The sequence below is a fragment of the Phocoena sinus genome, chromosome 7 (genome assembly GCF_008692025.1).
Source record: "Phocoena sinus isolate mPhoSin1 chromosome 7, mPhoSin1.pri, whole genome shotgun sequence".
Classification (NCBI taxonomy): Eukaryota; Metazoa; Chordata; class Mammalia; order Artiodactyla; family Phocoenidae; genus Phocoena; species Phocoena sinus.
In genome coordinates, this window is record NC_045769.1 from 8345632 (window position 1) to 8367257 (window position 21626).

The following is a 21626-nucleotide window of genomic DNA, read 5'->3' on the forward strand; positions in this document are numbered from 1 at the left end:
GCTCCGCGGCATGTGGGATCTTCCCGGACCGGGGCACGAACCCGTGTCCCCTGCATCGGCAGGTGGACTCCCAACCACTGCGCCACCAGGGAAGCCCCTAGACTCTATTTTAACGCACCTTCAATGGCCAGCTCTGACATCACAGGACTATACCCGTCAACCCCCTGACCCCCCATCCCTCAACAGCAGCACACTTTTATCTGCTCTGTGTCATCTTCTGTAAACTTCTGGAAGATAACAGCTTGAGAAACTTTGCCAGCATTCTGTTGTGTGTTAGGCAAATGGCACAGGTTCAATGAAAAAGTTTTGAATACAAGTTTCTAAAAGTCAACAGCTTTCCACTGATCTTGAAAAATCTACAGTCTACCCAGTACACCAGAATGGGAGGGAGGCGTGAATTGTGATTTTTGCGGTGCACATTCCCTAGTGAAATGCAACGCCTTCTATCTCTGGCAGGTTCCCTCGTTTGACACAAGCAGTTAGCAGGTATGAGTACACAACCCCCGCGTGAACCACCAGAGCCAAAGGTGGGCAGGTGAGGTGAGCTCACAGCGCTGGCCGGCTGTCAATTTCAAATCAAGACTGGGTGGCTGAGGGCAGCTGAGGAGTCTAACAAACAATGACAGCAAAATGGGCAGTGTTCCTATAACCTCAGCGATTACTGCTCAACAGTAAGTTTCCTAATAAAACTTTAAAGTGTTTCCACATGAGATCCTATGGTGACCTGGTCTAGTGAGTGGGTCGAATGGTGGCCTCCAACAGATCTGTCCATGTACTAACCCCGGGAACCTGTGAACGTGGCCTGATTTGGATAAACAGTCTTTGCAGATGTAGTTACATTAGGGATCCTAACATGAAGAGATCATCCTAGATTATCCTAAGTCCAGTGAAGAGTGTCATAAGAGACAAGAGAACACAAAGAGAAGAGGAGAGGAGGCAGAGTCTGGAGTTCCACCGCCACAAGCCAAGGAGGGTCTGGAGCCGCCAGAAGGTGCAAGACCAAGAAGGGTTCTCCCCTAGAGCCTTCAGAGGGCGTGTGGCCGTGCTGATAACTTGATGTGGACTGCTGGCCTCCAGAATGGCAGGAGAATACATTTCTGTGGTTTTAAGCCATCCAGTTTATGGCCATTTGTTACTGCGGCCCTAGGAAACTAATAACCTTGGTCTTTACGTCCCTATAGTGAATTCTTTCTGTACTTCATTCTTACCACTCACATTGCCACCGACAAGTTAACTGACACCAATGAGATAAACAAGCATGTGTAGAACTTTTCTAAATATTTCCTTCTGGTCAAAGAACAGTACCTATGCATTAAGAAGATTTAGAACTGCAGGCTATGGTAAAGTGACACCATTTCTGGATGCCATTAAGCTGGATTGTTGGTTCATTTGAAAGCTCTGTCACTTTGTGCCTCACCAAACTGCAAGATTAAACTGGTAGTTCCAGCATGTTCGGTGTCTTGTTTCCGTTGTTGCTGTTAAAAATCTTCACCACATCAACATAAGATCTCACCCGCGGCATTTCACTGTGCAGAGGTGCTAAAAGCTACTTAGCGGAGGGGCTGTACTGGGGTTTCTGTCTGAACATCCTTGCTGACCCTCGCGTGCTTGTGCAGTGGTGTCTGTGGGGAAGTCCCAGCATCTCAGGGCTGAGTTCTCGACAGCTTCGCCACCATCCTCCAGAGAAGCCCCACCAACTTGCCTTCTGTCTTCCTCACCACCTGCCCATGAAGGATGAGAATCTTGCTTTTAAAAATGCACGTCCAGGGCTTCCCTGGTGGCGCAGTGGTTGAGAGTCCGCCTGCCGATGCAGGGGACGTGGGTTCGTGCCCCGGTCCGGGAGGATCCCACATGCCGCGGAGCGGCTGGGCCCGTGAGCCATGGCCACTGGGCTTGTGCGTCCGGAGCCTGTGCTCCACAACGGGAGAGGCCACAACAGTGAGAGGCCCGCGCACGGCAAAAAAAAAAAAAAAAAAATGCACGTCCAGGGCTTCGCTGGTGGCGCAGTGGTTAAGAATCCGCCTGCCAGTGCAGGGGACACGGGTTCGAGCCCTGGCCCAGGATGATCCCACACGCCGCGGAGCAACTAAGCCCGTGCGCCACGACTACTGAGCCTGCGCTCTAGAGCCCGTGAGCCACAACTACTGAGCCCGTGTGCCACGACTACTGAAGCCCGCACGCCTAGAGTCCATGCTCCGCAACAAGAGAAGCCACCGTGGTGAGAAGCCCGCGCACCACAACCAAGAGTCGCACCCGCTCGCCACAACTAGAGAAAGCCCTCGCACAGCAACGAAGACCCAACACAGACAAAAATAAATAAAATAAAAAATAAATAAATTGAAAAAAAAAATGCACGTCCTGTCAAATGGAGCTCAGGCCTTCCCTGACAAAGCCAGTGTTCTTCCAAAGGGAAGCAAAGGCCTAGTCAGGGCTCAAGACTTCCATCAGCAGTTTGGAACCCGGATGGCCTCACTTCTGTCCCTTCTCAAGCACCTACCTCCCCACTTGACTTAACGTAATGGAGCCTCCGCAGTCAGTTAGGTTCCTTTGATCCCTGAGCTGTTTCTAGGGACAGTGGCGGGCTATAGGCACTTGTCCATGACTGGGGGCCGGTGGTCACCCAGCCTCCTAAATCACCCCCTTTCTTTAACTCCTGCCCCACGTGGTCTATTCTTCACAAAGCAGCCAGAGTGAAAATAGAAGTTAATATAGTAAAATGTAAGTCAAACTGAGCTCTGCCCTGCTCTGTGCCCTCCAACAGCTTCCCAGCCCATGCAGAGTAAACTCCAAAACCCTCGCCGACAATGTCCCCGTGCCTGGGCCCTTGGCTGTCCTCCAACTTCAAGTTCTGCCAGCATATACTGACTCCAGCCCGGGGCCCCTGGAAACTCCTTGAACAATGAGGAAGACCAGGCCCAGGTGACCAGGGAGACCAGTGCCCAGGGTGAGGTGATGAGGGCCTGGACAGGGCAGCAATGGGAATGGACAGGTGCTTTCTGCTTCCACCTGCCCCTGGAAAGGCTCACGCCACCTGCACCCACCACCTTTTTCCTTCCCAAGTCACTGTCCTCGCTTCGATTGTTCAGCATCCCAGCTCCAACACTGACCTGCCCAATCTGAGGAGATTTCAGGGTCCATGTAACCGACCCAGTCAACCACCAGCTTCAAAATTCCAGGAGCTCCTTTTAATACCAACGGCCTTCACCCCTACGTGCTAGCCATCTGTCACGGGGCTTCGGTCTGAACTGGCCTCATCCTGTGCCATTGCTGCTCCCTTCAGACACCTTACCCTGCGGCATCCCACCTGCTCACCCACGTGTTCTCTGATCAAGGCTCCACGAGACACCTGGGTCCTCGATGCCGCCATCCTTTCCCAGCCAGTAGGCAGCTCCGCTGACTCACACCCTTCCCTACCTAGCTGGTGGGTGGTAGCAAGGCGTTCCCGGAGCCTCGGGGTCGTCGGGGAGTTCAGATTATGGCCCCTCACAGACGTGTGACTCCACAGGCCTCTTGGTGCTTTGACTGCCCACTCAGCCCACCCGGAAACACCCCTGCCTCCTGGTTTCCGTGGCACTGCTTTCTCCTGGTTCTCCTCAAGCCTCCCTGACTGTTCCCTTTCTGTCCTTCTCAGGGGCCCGTCTTCCTTCTCCTGCGCCTGACATGCTGGCTCGGCCCTGCCCTCCCTCCCTCTCCACCCTCTGCCTCCCACAGCGGGCGACCTCACCTGCTCGGATGGCTTCGGCCATCACCTGTGTGCTGACAACTGACAAAGCTGCAGCAGTCTTCCCTTCTCACGGACGAGGCACGAGAAAACAAAGACGCTGGACGGGCAGACGATTGCTACTGAGGACGGGCTTACCCTCGGACGTTACGAAGGCTCTGGAGTGTGCCCTTTAGTTATACTCTAACTGCCTTCTGTCCAGCAGCGGGTCTGTTTAGGATAGTAACTAGGGCCGCTGGAAGCAAGCTGGCTGACACATATCTTCTAATAAACATAGTATCATAACAGACCAAACCAAACCCTTATGTGTTACCGCAAATGCTAAGTCCATCAACGGTCCATCTCTCCTTTCTATTTCGGGGTCCCGCCCCCTTCACACGGTACTTACTCCCAAGTACTCCGTGGTCAGAAGCTTCTCGCCTGAGAGCTCTCCAAGCTGGGGCTGGATCAGTTCATCTTTGTCCAGATCGGCTTCCATAGTGTCATGGTCCTCCTGTTTCAAAGGAGACACGGGGTGAGTGCTCTGGACCCCTCCCTCGCTGCAAGTTCCCAGAGGGCGCCTCCCCAAGTGGGCACCTCATGAAATGGGAAGACCTTAGCCCAACAGCAGCGGCTCATGGGTCTGCATTTCAAAGGTTCTCCAGGGCCGTCTGCCCTCCGCTCACAACCTCCGTGAAGATGAAAGGGAAAATGCCAACCTACGTCTTTAGGAAGCTGGGCGCCTAATGAACACTTCCACGGCCACAGGTGGGAAGAGGTTCACCCAAGATGCTGTTGAATGGTCTCTGCTAGTTACAGTTCTCAGAATGTTTTTCTCTGTGAGGTCAAGGTGCCACGTGAACAGCCAAATCAGCCAGTCTACAAATAAATACTAAGCACCTCCACATGCGCAGGCCTTACAGAGGATACAAAACTGTATATTATAGGCTTGCTCTTTTTCCGCAGTTTACGGTCAATAAGACCCAGCAAAAAGAGAAAAACCGTTTTGCTTCTGGGAAGATGGAGTGGACATATTTTTCCCTGTTCCTCCCACTAAGTACAACCAAAAACACTGGACATTACGTACAAAATAAATATGAGACCCTGAGAGGCGGAGAGGAGGGGGCAGACTGGCTGGGTATCCTGAAACACAAGGAATAAAAGGTGGCGAGTCCCCTGGGTTTACTTTTTGCCTTAGAGATTCCCCACTTGGCGCTGAAGAAGCCAGCAACCCGGAAACGAGCATGGTGAAGACAAAAAAAAGTCCCCCAAAGCCTACTCCGTCTAGCCAAAGAACCAGGAAACGGGGAGCCCTGCATGATGGAACTTTTAGACGCTCACCAAACACCGGAGCAAACACTGTCATCCCACCCACAACCACACCAGCAAGGGCGTCAGGCCGCTGAGACTTCTGCCCTTACCAGGCTGTGACGAGGCACCCCAGTAACCCCCACCGGGGTGATATCAGAGAGGGACAAGTAGGGAGGGGGAGTTTTGTCCTTGCTGGGTGGTAATGAAGCCCCCCTACCCGGAGGGGAGAGTAGAGACCAGGTGGAGAGGCTGGACTTCCACCCCGACTCTGCAGTAATGAGATGTCCCTGCCCCGCAACCAGGGACCGTGTCAGAGGAGGCCTGGTGGAGACTCAAGACGTTCACCACTGCCACGTTTCACCATGTTCCTGTGGTGTCGGGGAGGCCACGTGGGGGGCAGTAACAAGGCATTCCTACCACCTCTTCCAGTCAGGGAGGTGTTAGTGGCGGCCCAGCAGGGATGGAGAACTCTCACCCCTGTCCTGCAGTAACAAGGAGTCTCCTCCCCCGCTCCCCGGGGTGTCAACAGAGGCCAACTGCAGAACCTGGACTTCTCCCCACACCTAACAGTAATGAGGAGAAGCCCCTGCTCCTCTGCCACAGCAGGGTCAGAAGAAGCCAGGTAAAAGAGAAGGTTTAAAATCAGACAAAAGTTTCCTAACACAGTATCCAAAATATCTGGGTTTAAATAAAAAATCATTCATCGTACCAGGCACCAGCGTGCTCTCAAACTGAATTAAGAGACAATCAGGAGATGCCAGCATCAAGATACAGAGAGGCTAGAATTGTCTGAAAAAATTTTAAAGCGACCATCATAAAATGGCTTCAGTGAGCAATCACAAACATTCTTGAAACAAATGAAAAAAACAGGAAGTCTCAAGAACACAGAAAAGTAAACATAAAGCAAACAAAAGGAAGGCAATAATAAAGAGAAGAGCAGATATCGATGAAAAGGAAAACAACAGAGAAAACTGGTAAAACTGAAAGCTGATTCTTTGAAAAGATTAATGAAATTGTCAAACCTGTAGCAAGACTGGCAAAGAAAAAGAAGACACAGATTACTGATATCAGGAATGAAACAGGAGATATCACTACAGACCCGCAGACATCAAAAGGATAATAGGCCCATACCAAGTTAATCATCACACTTTCGCCACCTATATACTTCTAAATTTCTTTTCTACTTGCCACTGTCTTCTCTTAGGCCCTTGTCGCTTTTTGTTCTTTTTCACTGTTTGAAAAGATATATTAGTTCAATTTTTTTGTAACAAATAATGCACAATTAAATTGTGCATATAATGCACGAGAGCTAACTTGGTGGGACTTCCACTGGCCAAATGGGGACAATGTGAGCATGAAAATAAATGTGGATATTAATGGATTATCAGGTAGAAATCCACAGAGGTAGAGTTCACACTTATATAAATAAAAGATTTTTTTAAAAATGAAAAAAAAAAAAAGGATAATAGGGATTACTATGAGCAACCGTACATAAATTTGACAACTTAGATAAAAAACACAAAGCCTCTCAGATGACTTTAATAATCCTATAATTATTAAGAAAATTGAATTCCTAATTTAAAAATTCCCCCAAAGACTTCTCCAGGCCCACATGGTTTCACTGGAGAATTCTACCAAACTTTTTAAAAAGTTAACACCAATTCTATACAATGTTCTCCAAAAACGGAAGAGGAAGAAATAATTCCTAATTCATTTTATGAAGCTGGTATTACCCTGGTACCGAAACCAGACAATGATAGTACTTTTATAAAAAGAGTACAGACAAATATCCATCATAAATAAAGATGCAAAAGTCCTTAACAACCAAGTTAAAGGAAAATGAAAAAAAATCCTTAATAAAATATAGGCAAATAGATTAGACCAATAGATCAATATGCTAAAAAAAATTATATACAATGACCAAGTGGGGTTTGTTCTAGTGACGCAAGTCTGGTTCAGTATTTAAAATGTAATCATTGTAATCCACAAGATTAACAGGCTTACGAAGAAAAAAAAATTACATGATTATATTAATGGATGAAGAAAAAGCATGGCAAAATTCAATATCCATTCATGACCAAAAACTCAGAAGAATAGGAATGGGGGGTACTTGATAAAGAACATCTATAGAAAACCTGTATTTAACATTATACTTAATGGTGAAAGACTGGATGCCTTCCCCCTAAGACTGGGAACAAGGGAAGGATTTCTACTCTCACCATTCTTTGTGTTATAAGTTCTAGACAGAGCAAGAAGGCAAAAAAGGAAATAGGAAGCGTACAGATCAGAAAGGAAGAAATAGAATTGTCTTTATTTGCAGATGACATGATTGTCTATGTAGAAAATCCTAAGGAATTGACCTCCCCAAACTCAAAGAACTAATAAGTGAGTTCAGCAAGGTCACAGGATATAAGATAAACATACAGAAATCAATTTCTACATACTAGCCTTAAATTAAGACTCTGATTAAAAGTACAATATAATTTACAATTGCTTATACACACACACAAAAAAAATAAAATAAGAAATACTTAGGTGTAAATCTAACAAAACGTGTATAGGACTTGTATGCTGAGAACTACAAAACACTAAAGAAAGAAATCAAAGGAGGTCTAAATAAATGGAAAGACATTAACTTGTTCATGAATTAGAAACTCAACATAGTTAAAATGTCACTTCTCCCCAAGTTGATATACAAGTTTAATGTAATTTCTATAAAAATCCCAGCAAGATTTTTCTGTAGATGGGTACAAGACTACTCTAAAATTTATACGGAAGGGGCAAAGGAACTAGAATAGCTAAGACAATTTTGAAAAAGAAGAACAAAGTGGGAGGAATCAGTCAGTCCACCTGATTTCAGGACTTATTATTGTAGGCAAAGACTGTCGTCTGCCATTTCAGCAAACGAAGGATGCTGTGGCCATAAAGTCATCAGCCACTGCAGCCGCCCCTGCTGGTGCACCCTGAGGGGAACTCAGGATGGAAAAAAACAAGGTACTGGCCCTAGATAGTTAAGATGAATATCAAAACGGTAATTTCAATGAGCCCAGGCTCTTGCATCTTCCCATACACTGAAAAGCACTAAAATTGTTAACTTGAGATGTCCGTTTTTCGTGTGTGTGTGTGTGTGATTAGTAGTAATCTTTTGATGTTCAACTACATTCTCCTCCCCAGCAAAAGCTCCTATTATATCCAGTGCCTCCCTTACCTCTTTGGAACAGTCCCTCAGAGCTGTCTGAGAGGCTGTCTCCCAGGCTACAGTCCTCAGTAAAGCCCCTGAATAAAACATAACTCTCAACTTTTAGGTAGTGCACTTTTTTCCCAGTTGACATTATATAGCTACCAGAATCAAGACTATGTGGTATTGGCAGAGGGAGAGAGATATAGATCAACTGGACAAAACAGAGAACCTAACAGACCTACACAAATACGCCCAACTGATTTTTGACAAAGGTGCAAAAAGTATTTCAACAGAGGAAGGACAGTCTTTTCAACAAGTGGTGCTGCCCGAAGATTCAATAATGAAAATTTTGAATTATTGACTAGATTGCTGCAAACTGGAACAGATCTCTTGGTGTGAAAAAGTAAATTATCACCGGGGAAACTTTTAAAATCTAAAATTATCATAAAATATCTTAATACTAGAGAAGGTAAAATATTCTATACCGGAGATAGTAGAGCACATAGGCTAGAAACATGGGCTCTGATGGTCATCTGCCATTGGGCTTTGTACGGTTTATTCCATCTACCTTTCAGTTTCCTTATCTGTAAAATCATGGTAATAATAGAATCTAACTCATAGGACACTTCTGAAAACTGTACATTAGAAAAGTGCCAGATACACTGTAAATGACTAATAAATGTCAACCACTGTTATTAAAAACAAACAAACAAACAAACAAAAACAAGTGGTGCTGGAGCAACTGGACATGCATGGGGAAAAAAAAAAAGAACCTTACTTTAATTCTCACACCTTATATAAAAATTAACTCAGAATGGACCATGGACTTAAATGTAAAGCTATCAAATTGTTAGAATAGGAGAAAATCTTCAGGACCCATGGCAAGGCAAAGCGTTCTTATACTTGATACCAGGAGTACAGTCCATAAAAAGGAAAATTTGATAAATCAGATTTTTATTGAAAATTTAAAAACTTTGCTGTGTAAAAGACCCTGTTAAGAGGACAAAAAGAAAAGCTATAGACTGGCAGAAAACATTTGGAAACCACATACCCGACAAAGGACTAGTATCTAAATATATAAAGTATAGAAAGAATACTCAAAACTCAACAGTAAAACCCCCAAACAATCCAGTTAGAAAATGGGCAAAAATATGAAGAGACATTTCACTAAAGAGGACACGTGGATGACAAATAAGCACATTAAAGTGTTCAACATCACTACCTATTAGGAAAATGCAAATTAAAACCACAGTGAGTCACTCCACACCTATCAGAATGGCTAAGTTAAAAACAGTAATAACATCAAATGCTGGTGAGGATGCAGAGAAAGTAGATCACACATACGTTGCTGGTGGGAACACAGAACTGGAGCAGCTACTCCGGCAAACAGCCTGGCAGTTTCTCAAAACGCTAAACATGGAGCTACATGTGACCCAACAGTTATGCTCTTAGGCATTTATCCCAGAGAAGTGGAAACTTATTGTCACACAAAAATCTGTACATGAATGTTCATAGAAGCTTTATTTGTAATAACCAAAAACTGGGAACAACAGATGTCCTTCCACAGGAGAATGTTAAACAAACTGTGGTCCAGCCACACCACGAACTATTTTTTTTTTTATTAATTTATTTAATTTATTTATTTTTAGCTGCGCTGGGTCTTTGTTGCTGCGCTCAGGCTTTCTTTAGTTGCGGCGAGCGGGGGCTACTCTTCCCTGCGGTGCGTGGGCTTCTCGTTGCAGTGGCTCCTCTTGTTGAGGAACACAGGCTCTAGGTGCTCGGGCTTCAGTAGTTGTGGCACGCGGGCTCAGCAGTTGTGGCTCGCGGGCTCTGAGCGCAGGCTCAGTAGTTGTGGCGCACGGGCTTAGTTGCCCCGCGGCATGTGGGATCTTCCCAGACTAGGGCTCGAACCCATGTCCCCTGCACTGGCAGGCGGATTCTTAACCACTGCGCCACCAGGGAAGCCCCACACCATGAACTATTGACACACAGGGGCCTGGATGAATCTCCAGTGAAATACGCTGTGTGAAAAAAGCCAATCCTCAGTGGTTACATACTATATCATTCCACTTATACAACGTTCTTGAAACGCTAAAACTATGGAAATGGAGAACAGATTAGTGGTTGCCAGATTTTAAGGAGGAAATGGGAGTTGTGGCTGTAAAGGGACCCTGTGGTAATGGAAATCTTCTGGCTCTTGAATGCATCAGTGTTCATACCCTGGTTGTTGTTATGCTGTAGCTTTGCAAGATGCTACCAGTGGATGGAATTGGGTAAAGGGTACACAAGATTTTTCTCTATCGTTATGTCAATCTATAATTATCTCAAAATAAAAAGTTTTCAAATACACAAAAAGAGAGGAGTTACAAACAAGATGATAGCATACATGAGCTGTCTCGGGTCTGTGTCTAATCAAACTCCAGCTGAACGACGTACATGGTACCGGGGAAGCTGCGGTCCTCTTTCCCGCTCCCTGCTAGGGCTTCGGAGATTACACTGTCCTTTGCAGGTTAAATTATAAAGATCAATACAAAACAGACCAGGCCGTCACCTGACTGAGGTAGAAACTAAGGAAAGAATGTGTCTGTGTGAAGGGAGCTGGCTTGCTGTGAAGTGAGATGGCAGGAAGGAGGGGCCCTGGAGGAGATGCCCGTCCAGTGCCTGTCCAGTCTCAGGGCGGAGGGGGTGTCCCAGGGCTGCACGCCTGGGTGACAAGGGTCCCTGAGGTTATCTAACCAATCCTTCTCCTGATTCCTCACCCACTCAACCACATGTGACTTGCTTCCTCTAAACTTGCCAACAGGAAGAGAAAGCAAACGTCAAGTACCTGTCCTTGTTTTCAAACAAACTTCCAGCCATTTTGGGTGCCCCAGTCTTTTGTGAATTTGGTTTATCGGAGTCAGTTTCCAAGGGATGGGAAGGCCCAAATTCCCGTGAGGACTGCCTCTGGGTAGGGCTGTTCCAGGGCGCAGCCCTGTCTCCCGGGCTTTCTTCACCACCCAGTCAGTGCCATCTGCCACCACTAGACGCTGTCACCCCAGGATGGGCTTTCTTAGGGAAAGGGGATTCGACTTATTCTAGGTGGCCCCCAAAGCAGACCAGAACCAGCAGACTGAGAGGCATGTTCCAGTCCAACCCATAGCTTTTCCTAACCCTCCGTGCTGTCTTACCCGCGGCAGGGGCTGCTGCGGAGACACTGCTCCCTCCAGCTTACATTTGAGCACTTCATTGATGCTCTGTGACCACAGAACCATGGAGGAATCCACCTTACATTTCCACAGCACTTCACCTTAATTCTCACAGTGACTCCGTGTGGGTTCCTTTGATTACACCGACTTTGTCTGGTGTGGAATCTGAGCTGGAGAGAGGTGACAGGTCCACAGTGAGAGCCTGGCCTGGAGGCAGGAGTCTGGACTTTAACCTTGGGCCAGTCCCCTTCTGCCCAGATCTTTCTGACTCAGCCACCTGGGGCCCCTCAGAGAAGCCGGTCTCTGAGGAGGCACAGGCTGGACTGACTGGGTCCTCTGAGGCCCGAGGGTCCTCAGTGCCCGGTGGAGATTGAGCTCAATGGGGCAGAGAGAGGGGAGAGGAGGGCCGCGGCACCATTCTGGAACCCCCTGTCTTGTCCTCCTCTCTCTTCCTGTTGCATCTAATCACCGACGGAGAATCCGCCCTTGTCCTACCTGGAACACCAGGTTCATGGTCGTCCAGCCTCTAGTCCTGACTCATTCTCCATGCAAGGGCTGCTGCCTTCTCCTGCTGCTTCCCCTGAGTTGGCAGCTCTGTCAAGCGCGTGTGAACACGCCATCCTGAAATTTCACTCGGGGTTCCTTAAAGGTAATGCTATATGAGGCCCTACCTGAGGTCAGGTCTGGGACAGCCAGGTAAGATTTATGCTGCTGCCTTGGCTTAGAGTTTAGCTTACTACAATACCAGCATCTTAGTGATCAAATAGTGTGTACATTATATGATTATTTTAGGAAAATGACTGCTCTTTGTGGACAAAAGCATTGGGCTGTGTGGTCAGCGTGAGTGGCCAAGCGCTCTGGGCAGTGGGGTAGTATTTCATCTCTTTCCTAGGGAACCAGGCTTTGGAGGCACCAGCTGGAAATGGGCATATGGATCACAGTTTCACAGAGGTATTGGTCATACACCACTTCCCTGCCAGGATGAGATATGAAACCTTAAGAAACAAAACAAATGCCCACATTCCATTTCAATGAAAAATAAAAGGTCAATGGCTAACCTCAGTCAACGCTCACAAAAGTACTTCTTTACTCTCGACAACGAGTACATATGTAAGGCATTCACTTGCAAATATACAAACCAGCGAACATATTCTCCATCATAAGTTAAAGCTTGATTTATTAACTCGTTCAAAAATAAGTTAGTAAGAGATTCACTGAAATATTATTCAAATTTTTAAAAACTTAAAGCAAGTTGAAGCTGTTTTTTATTAGAAATACTTCATAGCTAAATTTATTGGTAATGGATAACCTTCGTAAAACACAGGCCAGTTTCTACATTTGGTCCCTAATATATACGACCCTGTAATAAAAGTCGACTTAAGTCACAGTGTCATATGCAAGGGTAGGGCCAGAGGAAGAACCAGGGCATCTCAGCCGATCTGCTTGCCACCTGGAGAATTTGCTTCCTCTGCCACGGTTTCTCTACTGCCAACACGCAGGCAAATACTCTTGGTGCTTTCGAGAATATTACGGTGATGTAAGATGCATAAATGTAAGCAAATGGATGTGAAAATCATTATTAAATTGATAATTCCTGGTTAAGAAAGTTTGTAATGAGGCTCTGATTAGACGTGATTCTTGTCAATGCCTGAGTTTCTCCATCCGGCGAACGAGATCATTTAAAATCCTGTCCCTTTTAAAATCATGCCTTACGGATTAAGGAAATCTCTTAAGTTCTCTGATTTTGAAAAGCCATATACTGTACAGACACAAACAAGTCACTGTCATCGTTGTTCTAAGAAACACTGATATCAGCAAAAAGGAAACGGAGGCATCGTCAGGACCCCTGAAATGTAAAGAGCAGAAGGAAAGCGGGCTGTACTCGATGAGCTGGAAAGTGCAACTTAGCAAAGAGAAGCAAGAGCTTAATTCAATACTATTCAATCTGTTTCCAGCAACACTTGGGAAACTAGACGCAGAGGGAGCTTCGGGAAGGCAGAGGAAACCACTAGGTGTGGTGGGAAACGAAAGGAGAGAGGCTGTAAAACTGATGCCTACTGATAGCAGGGCACTGGGTCCACTTCTTCAGTTGGGGCCAAGTGGGTGGAAACGACTGAGGATGTGTCAGAACTTTTTGAAATGGGCAAACCTAGGAGACATTCAGTGATAAGTTTACAGCTTCAGCCTTCTCTCTGGGAGAGAGGAGACTACTTCCACTAGTTTCCCCCAATTTAAGTGGGAAGAAGTTCCCTGGCCTCACTTAAGTGTGTGTGAGCAGCTGAATGCGGCAGCACCCGGGTGCAGAACACACCGTGTAAAAACAGCACCAGCCGCATTGCCAGCTTTTCCGAGCTGCCTGGGAATTCCAAATGAAACATACTTTGCAATCTACTCTGTGAAGTAGCAGGTGATGGATAAGGAAATGCTTCAAGAATAAATGTCTCATTAGGGTGGGTTTTAAATACCATTGCTGGGAGGAATTTTACTAAAATTACTGGTCTTTATGTACTTCGGCAGAATGCATCAGATTACTGAAGGGAGAGCCCAGGGATAACTGATTACTTCAAGAAATTAAGAATGCCTCATAAAAAAGGCACTTGAGCTGAGATGAATTTAGATGTTCTAATACGAAGCTTCCCCATAGCGGCTCGGTGATCTTATGACACTACAAGATTCTTAACTGGAGGGCTTAGATACATAATACTCCAGACAAACCAGATTCTAAGCAATTGGCCTGAAAACAAAACTAAGGTTGACCACTAAATGCATTTGAAAACTCAGATTCTTACAGATATAATGCAGAGAGCAGAATGTATTCAAGTGGTTTTACATATGACAAGTGAAAGTATCGAGTGTGTTTTCCACTTGAAATAATTATAAGACTTCTACCAGCAGTTTAAATTTGAGACACCTTCTCAGAACACTGAATTGGAAATCTCACTCTTTGTAAAAATAAGGAAAAAACACTCCACATGGGAGAGAAAGGGTGGACCAAGGTGACCAGGCAGGCAGTGTAATCAACATATTTCCCCTAGCGGAATGGACCTTTTCCATTTTTGCAGATTTCTTTGAGTGTGTGCCAGGACTGCGGATGGAAGCAGGTTCTGAATCCTGGAGGACTTGTCGCGATGCTGCGTTGCTCTAGACAGCAACTTCCCTACCCGCAAAATGACATTCCTGGGGGTAATGACAGCTGGCTTAACAACCAGCTCAGTTCATTAACTAACTAGACAAACCCCAACACCCTTCATTTCCCTGATTCCTCTAAGCCATTGCTTTCGCTGCTCAGTATGCTCGCTTCAACTTCACCTGAAGTCTGAGTGAAAATAGCAAGACACATGGAGACGACGGCAGTGTTGCCCTGAGAGAAGCCGAGCGTATTAAAATATGGAACACACAGAATCAGAGGAGACTTGGAGGCTGAACAGGACTGGAAGTGAAAGACAGTAGAAAGCTTTGGTGGGACAGAGGGAGGAAGACGACATCATAGCAGTGTCCAGACACTGTGCGGGATGCAGACAGGACGACTCGTGTAACCCGCGCTGTGGTTCCTTCTGAATAAGAGTCACTGAGCGTGCTCAAGAGATGGGAGGGGCAGGCGGTGCGGCACTCCGGGGAAACAAAAGACCCCAAGGCTGGGTGGGGCCCCCCCCAGCCCGGAGTGAGGGGGGCGGCTAGCTGACAAGCCAGAAACCACCACCCCAGACCTGGAAATGCCCCTGACACAATGAGGGTATATGCTTACACATCAGCAAGAATGTCATAAGGAAAAATTATTATTCAATAAATCATGTAAGTTCTGAAATAATGTTTAGATGAACTTCAAAGTCCTCAAAGAATCTAGATGAAGGAGATTTGAAAAGTAAGGATTTGTCAGTGTTTCTCAAGCTCCCTGCAGAGGGGAAAATGCTTTTGCGGGGATTGATTAGGAATCTGAATTTGTTTTTTTAGGAAAAACCTCACAAGCACGCTGTTACCAGAAGTTTGTGCTGGGAACAACCTCCCTCCCCTCCTTTTACCCACTGAGGGCGTCCAATGGCCCCCTTCCCCCGCTCTCCACCCCCAGCTCCATCCTGGCCACCCACCAACCTTGGCTCCAGCTCTGGCCGGGTACCACACGAGGAACCTCCACTCTAGCAGACCTTCATCTGCATCAGTCTAGTCTGCCTGTAGGTCATGATGATACAGTAATGTCAAAACTGGCTAACATGCACTGCGTCTGTGCTAGCACTTTATGGGGATGATTTCATTCGATCCTCACAACCACCTGAAGAAATGGGTATTTATAGTTGCACTTTACAGATGAGAACACTGAGGCCTGGAGTGGTTAACCAACTTGCCCCAGGCCACATGGCTGGTACGAGATGGGGCAGGACTCAGACCCAGGCCGTCTGATTACAGAACCACTTTCTCTGGATTTAGATTCAAACACTCGCTGTTTTAACATTCAGCATGTATTTGTCATTTTCAGGGTCTGTTCGGGGATACAGAGAGGCTTCTGTGCTTGGCCCCTGTCACCTCGGACTTGGAATGAGGACACGGACAGTACACATGATCAAATGCGCCCATGAGAGGAGACAAGAATGTGATCCAAGACCCCAGTGAGCTGCAACAATAAGATATCAGGAGATCAAGAGCGCGTCCTAGTCTTGGCTTTAACATGTCCCCCTGCTCACCCCCCAACTTTTCTGGATTAGACTCTTTTCACATAGCTCCAGAAGGAGCAAGTGTGTACTATATAGATACAAAGGGAGGAACGGAAACTATCATTTTTTTGTGTGTCCATTATGTGCCACAGATTAACTCATTGATCTCACAACAATTTGGTAGTAATTATCTTTATCTTTATAGATGAAGAAACAAAGCAAGTAATGTGAAAGAAAACATAAAAGTAGACTGGGGTCTCAGCAGAGTGGGCCTTTGAATACCACCATTAGCAACTTAATTTTATTAGGAGATAGGGGCATGGGAATGTTTTTAAGACGGAATCAAGTGAAAGTGTAAATGGATTCAGCCACCTTGAAGAGCAATTTGGCAGTATCTAATAAAGATGAGACTTTTGTACAGCAGTTAAGAGGATGAACTAGGGCAGCACGTATTGGTATCAATAAATCTCTAACACGTAATGTTGAATGGAAAAAGCTGGTGAATGATTCATAGAGTATTATGCCATTCATGTAAATTTAAAAACCATAAAACAATATTGTATATTGTTAATGGGAACATAAAGGTACTATAGAAGCACAGAATGCTCATGGAATTTTATGCACCAGCTTCAGGATGGTGGTTAATTCTGGGGAAGGTGGGAGAGGAGAGGGATGAAGGGATAGATCCACTGATGTCATGTTACTTTCTGGACTTTCTAGAAAGTTTAAAATGTCCCCCAATTTAAAAATGAAGAGATCATGTCCCTGCATGATTGATCCAAGCCTTGCTTTAGAAAGATGGTCTGGTGGCCACATGCAGGACAGGCTGGGGAGGGAAGAGACTGAGGCTTAAGCCAGGATGTGGAACAGAAAAGGAAATGAAGGGGTAGATGAAAGTGACTTTCAGAACAATGAACCACTGTGTCTGGAGGATGATGACAAAGTACAAGGGAGAAGGAAGAGCCACAGGTCGCTGCGCTGTTGAAGGAGTGTGGGGGCCTGGACAAGCAGGCAGTTTAGGAACCTCAGTTTCTGTTAACGTCCACATGTGAGTTAGAGCCAATTACTGACTGTATATCACATGTGTTAGACACTGGATAGTTGGCTCATTTAGAGAAACGGAGTCTTGTACCTGGCAGAGTTAGGACCCCAACAAGGGTCCCTGATTCTAAGACAAATGATGTTCGGCTAAGCCCAGATGCCTCTTCAGCCTAGAAACTCAGGAGGTCCACTGGCTCCCTGGTCCCAGTGCCTCAAGGCTCAGTTCAAGGACAGGGATGCCAAGCCCTGTCAATGACTTTCTGAATTCACTTGGCAGCTGTAGTTCTCATTGTGATGCGGTCAGTGGGCATTCTGAGTGAGCCCTTAAGGCAAGACGAGTGATAATGTCACTTTTCACTTAATACCTTCCAACAGCTTCCCTCCTCTCTCAGAATAAGAGCTAATGTCTTTCTCAAGGCTCCAGGTGATCTGACCTTAGCTACCTCCTGTGACCCTGTATCCTATTCCCTCCCCATTTCTTGTGGCTCCCCAAATAGGCTTCTATCTCAGGGCCTTGACATTTGCTATTCCCAGTGTCCACCACGGGGCTTCTCCCTCAAGCCCTTCCTATTTTATTGTTCTGTAAGGCACCTACCACCGTTTGACATATCACATTTCTATTTTCTTATTTGTTTAAGGCCTGCTTTTCTCCCGAATATCTGTTTCGCTTACTGCCACGCCCTGATGGCTCCTGGTAATGGAATATGAGGTCAGGCAATTACCCTTTACACAGATCAAGCACAAAATGTGACAAATGTATTAAAAACAGTCATTTCAGGACACTGGAAAATGACCACTTGCAGGCCACAACTGCTCGCTGGGGAAGTGCTACTGCACTTGGGGCAAGAATGGTGCAATGGCTGGGGGAGTTCCTGTCTATTTCAGGCAGTGAAAACCCACAGCTTTATCAGCTGAAGATGTGGCCTTGGTAGAGGGCAAGTAGCAGAGCAGCTAGTTGAAGGGGGATACCCAGAAGCAAGGGAGCCATAGAAGGACTGAGGTAATAAAATCTCTAAGTATCCCCGACCGACTGCTAAACTACAGATACACACAGAAAACCCCAGGGAGCTCAGAGAAATTTAAAAGCTTGGGGAAACTTGCAAATTTTCTGTGCTTTTAAATGCATTCCTCAACCTACACATAATTCAAGTGGCAGAACATGGTCACTTGAGGTGTGTCAACATAACCTTCGCCCAAATCTCTGACTGACCGTAAAAATATGCAGAGGAAGTAATAAGCAGAGACACCACTGGGGGAGAGTTCACAGTTAGAGACCAGGCAAGTTAACAGCTTACTAAACAACACTCAGGAGAACAAAACGTAATCCAGAATCATTGCAACATATCATCTGCAACGCCCAGTTTTCAAACAAAGCATTACTAGATGTGGCCCAAGAAACAGAAAAATGTGACCTGCGCTCAGGAAATATCAAGAAGCTGAGAACTCGCTTTGAGTGGGCCCAGATGTTGGATTTAGCAGACACACACTTCAAAACAGCTATTATGAAAATGTTTAAAGAATTGAAGGAAAACGTGCTCAAGAGTTAAAGAAAAATAAACTAAAAATGAGTGAAAAACAGGAAATCTTGACAGGGAAATGGACACTATAAAAAGGAACCAGATGGGAATTCTAGAGCTGAAAAGAATTAATAACTGAAATGAAAAATTCAGTGGATGGGCTCAATAGCAGATACATATGAACTGGCAGAAGTATCAGTCAGTTGGAAGATGGATCAACACAAAGTGTCTGGCTTAAAGAACAGAGAGAAAAAACACGGAAGAAAATGAAGAAAGCCTCAGAGATCTGTCAGAGAAGATCAAGTATTCTAATGTATGTGTAATTGGATTTCTAGGAGGAGAGGAGAGAAGAAAGGGGCAGAATATATACTTGAATAAATAATGGCTGAACCCTTCCCGAATTTGGTGGAAAACTGTAACTTAGAGACCCAAGAAGCTCAGTGAATCCTAAAGAGGATGCATATAAAGAAAACTACACCCAAACACATCATAGTCAAATTGCCGAGAACCAAAATTGAACATTAAAATCTTAAGTAGCAGCAAGGGCAAAACAACTCACCACATCCAGGGAACGGATGATAAAAGATAAAATTAATAGCAGGCTTCTCATCAGAAACAATGGAAGCCAGGAGACAGTGACATATTCAAAGTGAGAGAGAAAAACCTGTTGATCAAGAGGTCTATACCCAGTGTCACTGTCCTTCAGAAATGAAGGTGAAATAAGGACAATTCCAGGGACTTTCCCGGTGGCCCAGTGGTTAAGACTCCACACTCCCAATTCAGGGGGCCCAGGTTCCATCCCTGGTCAGGGGACTAGAGCCTGCATGCCGCGACTAAGAGTCTGCACGCTGAAACGAAGATCCTGCGTGCTACAGCTAAGACCTGGTGCAGCTAAATAAATACATAAACAAATATACATTTAAAGACAATTCCAGATTTAAAAAATGGAGAGAATTTGTTGTTAACGGACCTGAATTACTAGAAATGCTAAAGGCAGTGCTTCAAACGAGAGGGAAATGGTGTCAGATGGTAACCTCACAGGAAGGCATGAAGGGCACTGAAAATGATTAATACGTGGGTGGATACATAGATATACACTTTCCCCGGATTTCTTTAAAAGATTTATGACTATTTAAAGCAAAGGTTTACAATACTGGGCTGATAATAAATATAGATGTAGTACATATGGCAACAAGAGCACAAAAGAGAAACAGAAATGGAGCTGTACTGGTGCAAAGTTCTTGTATTTATGAGAAACAAATCAGTATTAACTCGAAGAAGGCTGTAAAGGTGCATATTGTAATCCCTAGAACCAACTCAAAAAGAAAAAGGGAAATACAGCTAAAAAACTAACAGTAAATAAAATGGTATACTAAACAATATTTGTTTAATACAAAATAGGGTAATACATGTATTTGTTTAATACAAAGGAAGGCAGGAAAAACAGGAAGAGATCACACAAATAGAAAACAGCAAAGAGCAGAATTAAACCCAACCACACCAATAATTACATTAAATGTGAATAAATGTCAAACAAAACAATTTTGAAAAAGAACAAAGTTGGAGGACTCATTTTCAAAACCTATTATAGAGCTACAATAATTAAGATCATGTGGTACTAGCACAAGTGAACAGAAATGAGAATCCAGAAATAAATGCTTACATTTATGGTCAATTTTTTTACAGAGGCTCAATTTGACAGTCATTCAATGGGTCAAAGCACAGTCTTTTCAACAAATTGTATTGGGGCAACTGGATATTCACATGCAGAAAGATAAACTTAGATCTTTACCTTACACCGTAAACAAAAGATAACTACAAATGGTCCTAGGTCTAAATGTAAGAGCTAAAGTTATAAAACTCTTAGGGCAACATAGGAGAAAATCTGATTTTTTTTGCCCACATCATGGCATGTGGGACCTTAGTTCCCCAACCAGGAATCGAACCCATGTCCCCTGCATTGGAAGTGTGGAGTCTTAATCACTGGACCTCCAGGGAAGTTCCAGAAGATCTTTGCAATATTGGTTTAGGCCAATGGTTTTCAAGTGGAGGTGCTTTTGCCTCCTAGAGGACATTTAGCAATGTCAGCAAACATTTTTGGTTGTCACAGCTTTGGAGTGGGGTGAATAATCCTGGCACCCACGGGTAGAGGTCAGAAATGCTGTTAAACATCCCACAACACGTGGAACAGTCCCCACAACAAAGAATGATCTGGCCCCAAATGGCAACAGCGCCCAAGGTTGGTAAACAGTGGGTTGGGCAAAGAGTTCTGAGGTACAACAACAGAAGCACAAACCATGAAAGAAAAAAACAAAAAAATTGTGTACTTCAAAAGACGCCATTAAGAAAATGAAAAGACAAGCCACACACCAGGAAAATATATTTGCAAGTCATATATCAGGGAAAGGACTTGTATCCAGAATACATAAAGAACTCTCACAACTCAATAATAAAAAGACAAACAACCCAATTTTTAAAATGGGAAAACTATCTGAATAGATATTTCACCAAAGAAGACATGCAAATGGCTAGGGTTGAACTGTGTATCCCCCAAAGATATGTTGAAATCCTACCCCTAATGCCTCAGAATGTGACCTTAATTGGAAATAGGGTTGTTGCAGATGTAATTAGTTAAGATGAGGTCATACCGGAGTAGGGTGGGCCCTTAGTCCAATGTGACTGGTGTCCTTACAAGAAGATGATGCGAAGACACACAGGTGAGAAGTGCACCTGCAAGCCAAGGAATGCAAAGGACCTCCAGCAACACTAGGAGCTAAGAAGAAGGCATGGAACAGATTCTCCCCCAGAACCTGGAGAGAGTGTGGCCCTGCTGACACCCAGCTTCCAGAACTGTGACACAATACATTTCTGTTGTTTTAAGCCAGCCAGTTTGTAGTACTTTGTTACAGCAGCCCTAGGAAACTAATGCATCTAGCAAGCACATAGAAAGATGCTCGACATCATTAGTAATTAGGGGAATACAAATTAAAAGCACAGCGTAGTATCACTTCACACCCACTAGGATGGCTATAATTAAAACAA

General features: G+C 45.0%; 1 protein-coding gene across 10 annotated transcripts in view; it reads right to left on the minus strand.

Annotated features, from left to right (window-relative positions):
* The window catches only part of ARMC9 (armadillo repeat containing 9), a 138594-nt gene that overhangs the window by 25422 nt on the left and 91546 nt on the right, over window positions 1-21626 (minus strand). For all 10 annotated transcript variants that reach the window (XM_032637400.1, XM_032637398.1, XM_032637403.1 and 7 more), the window contains exon 20: window positions 4110-4214. In XM_032637400.1, the coding sequence (XP_032493291.1) occupies window positions 4110-4214 (105 nt within the window). The remainder of the gene's footprint in view (window positions 1-4109; window positions 4215-21626) is intronic.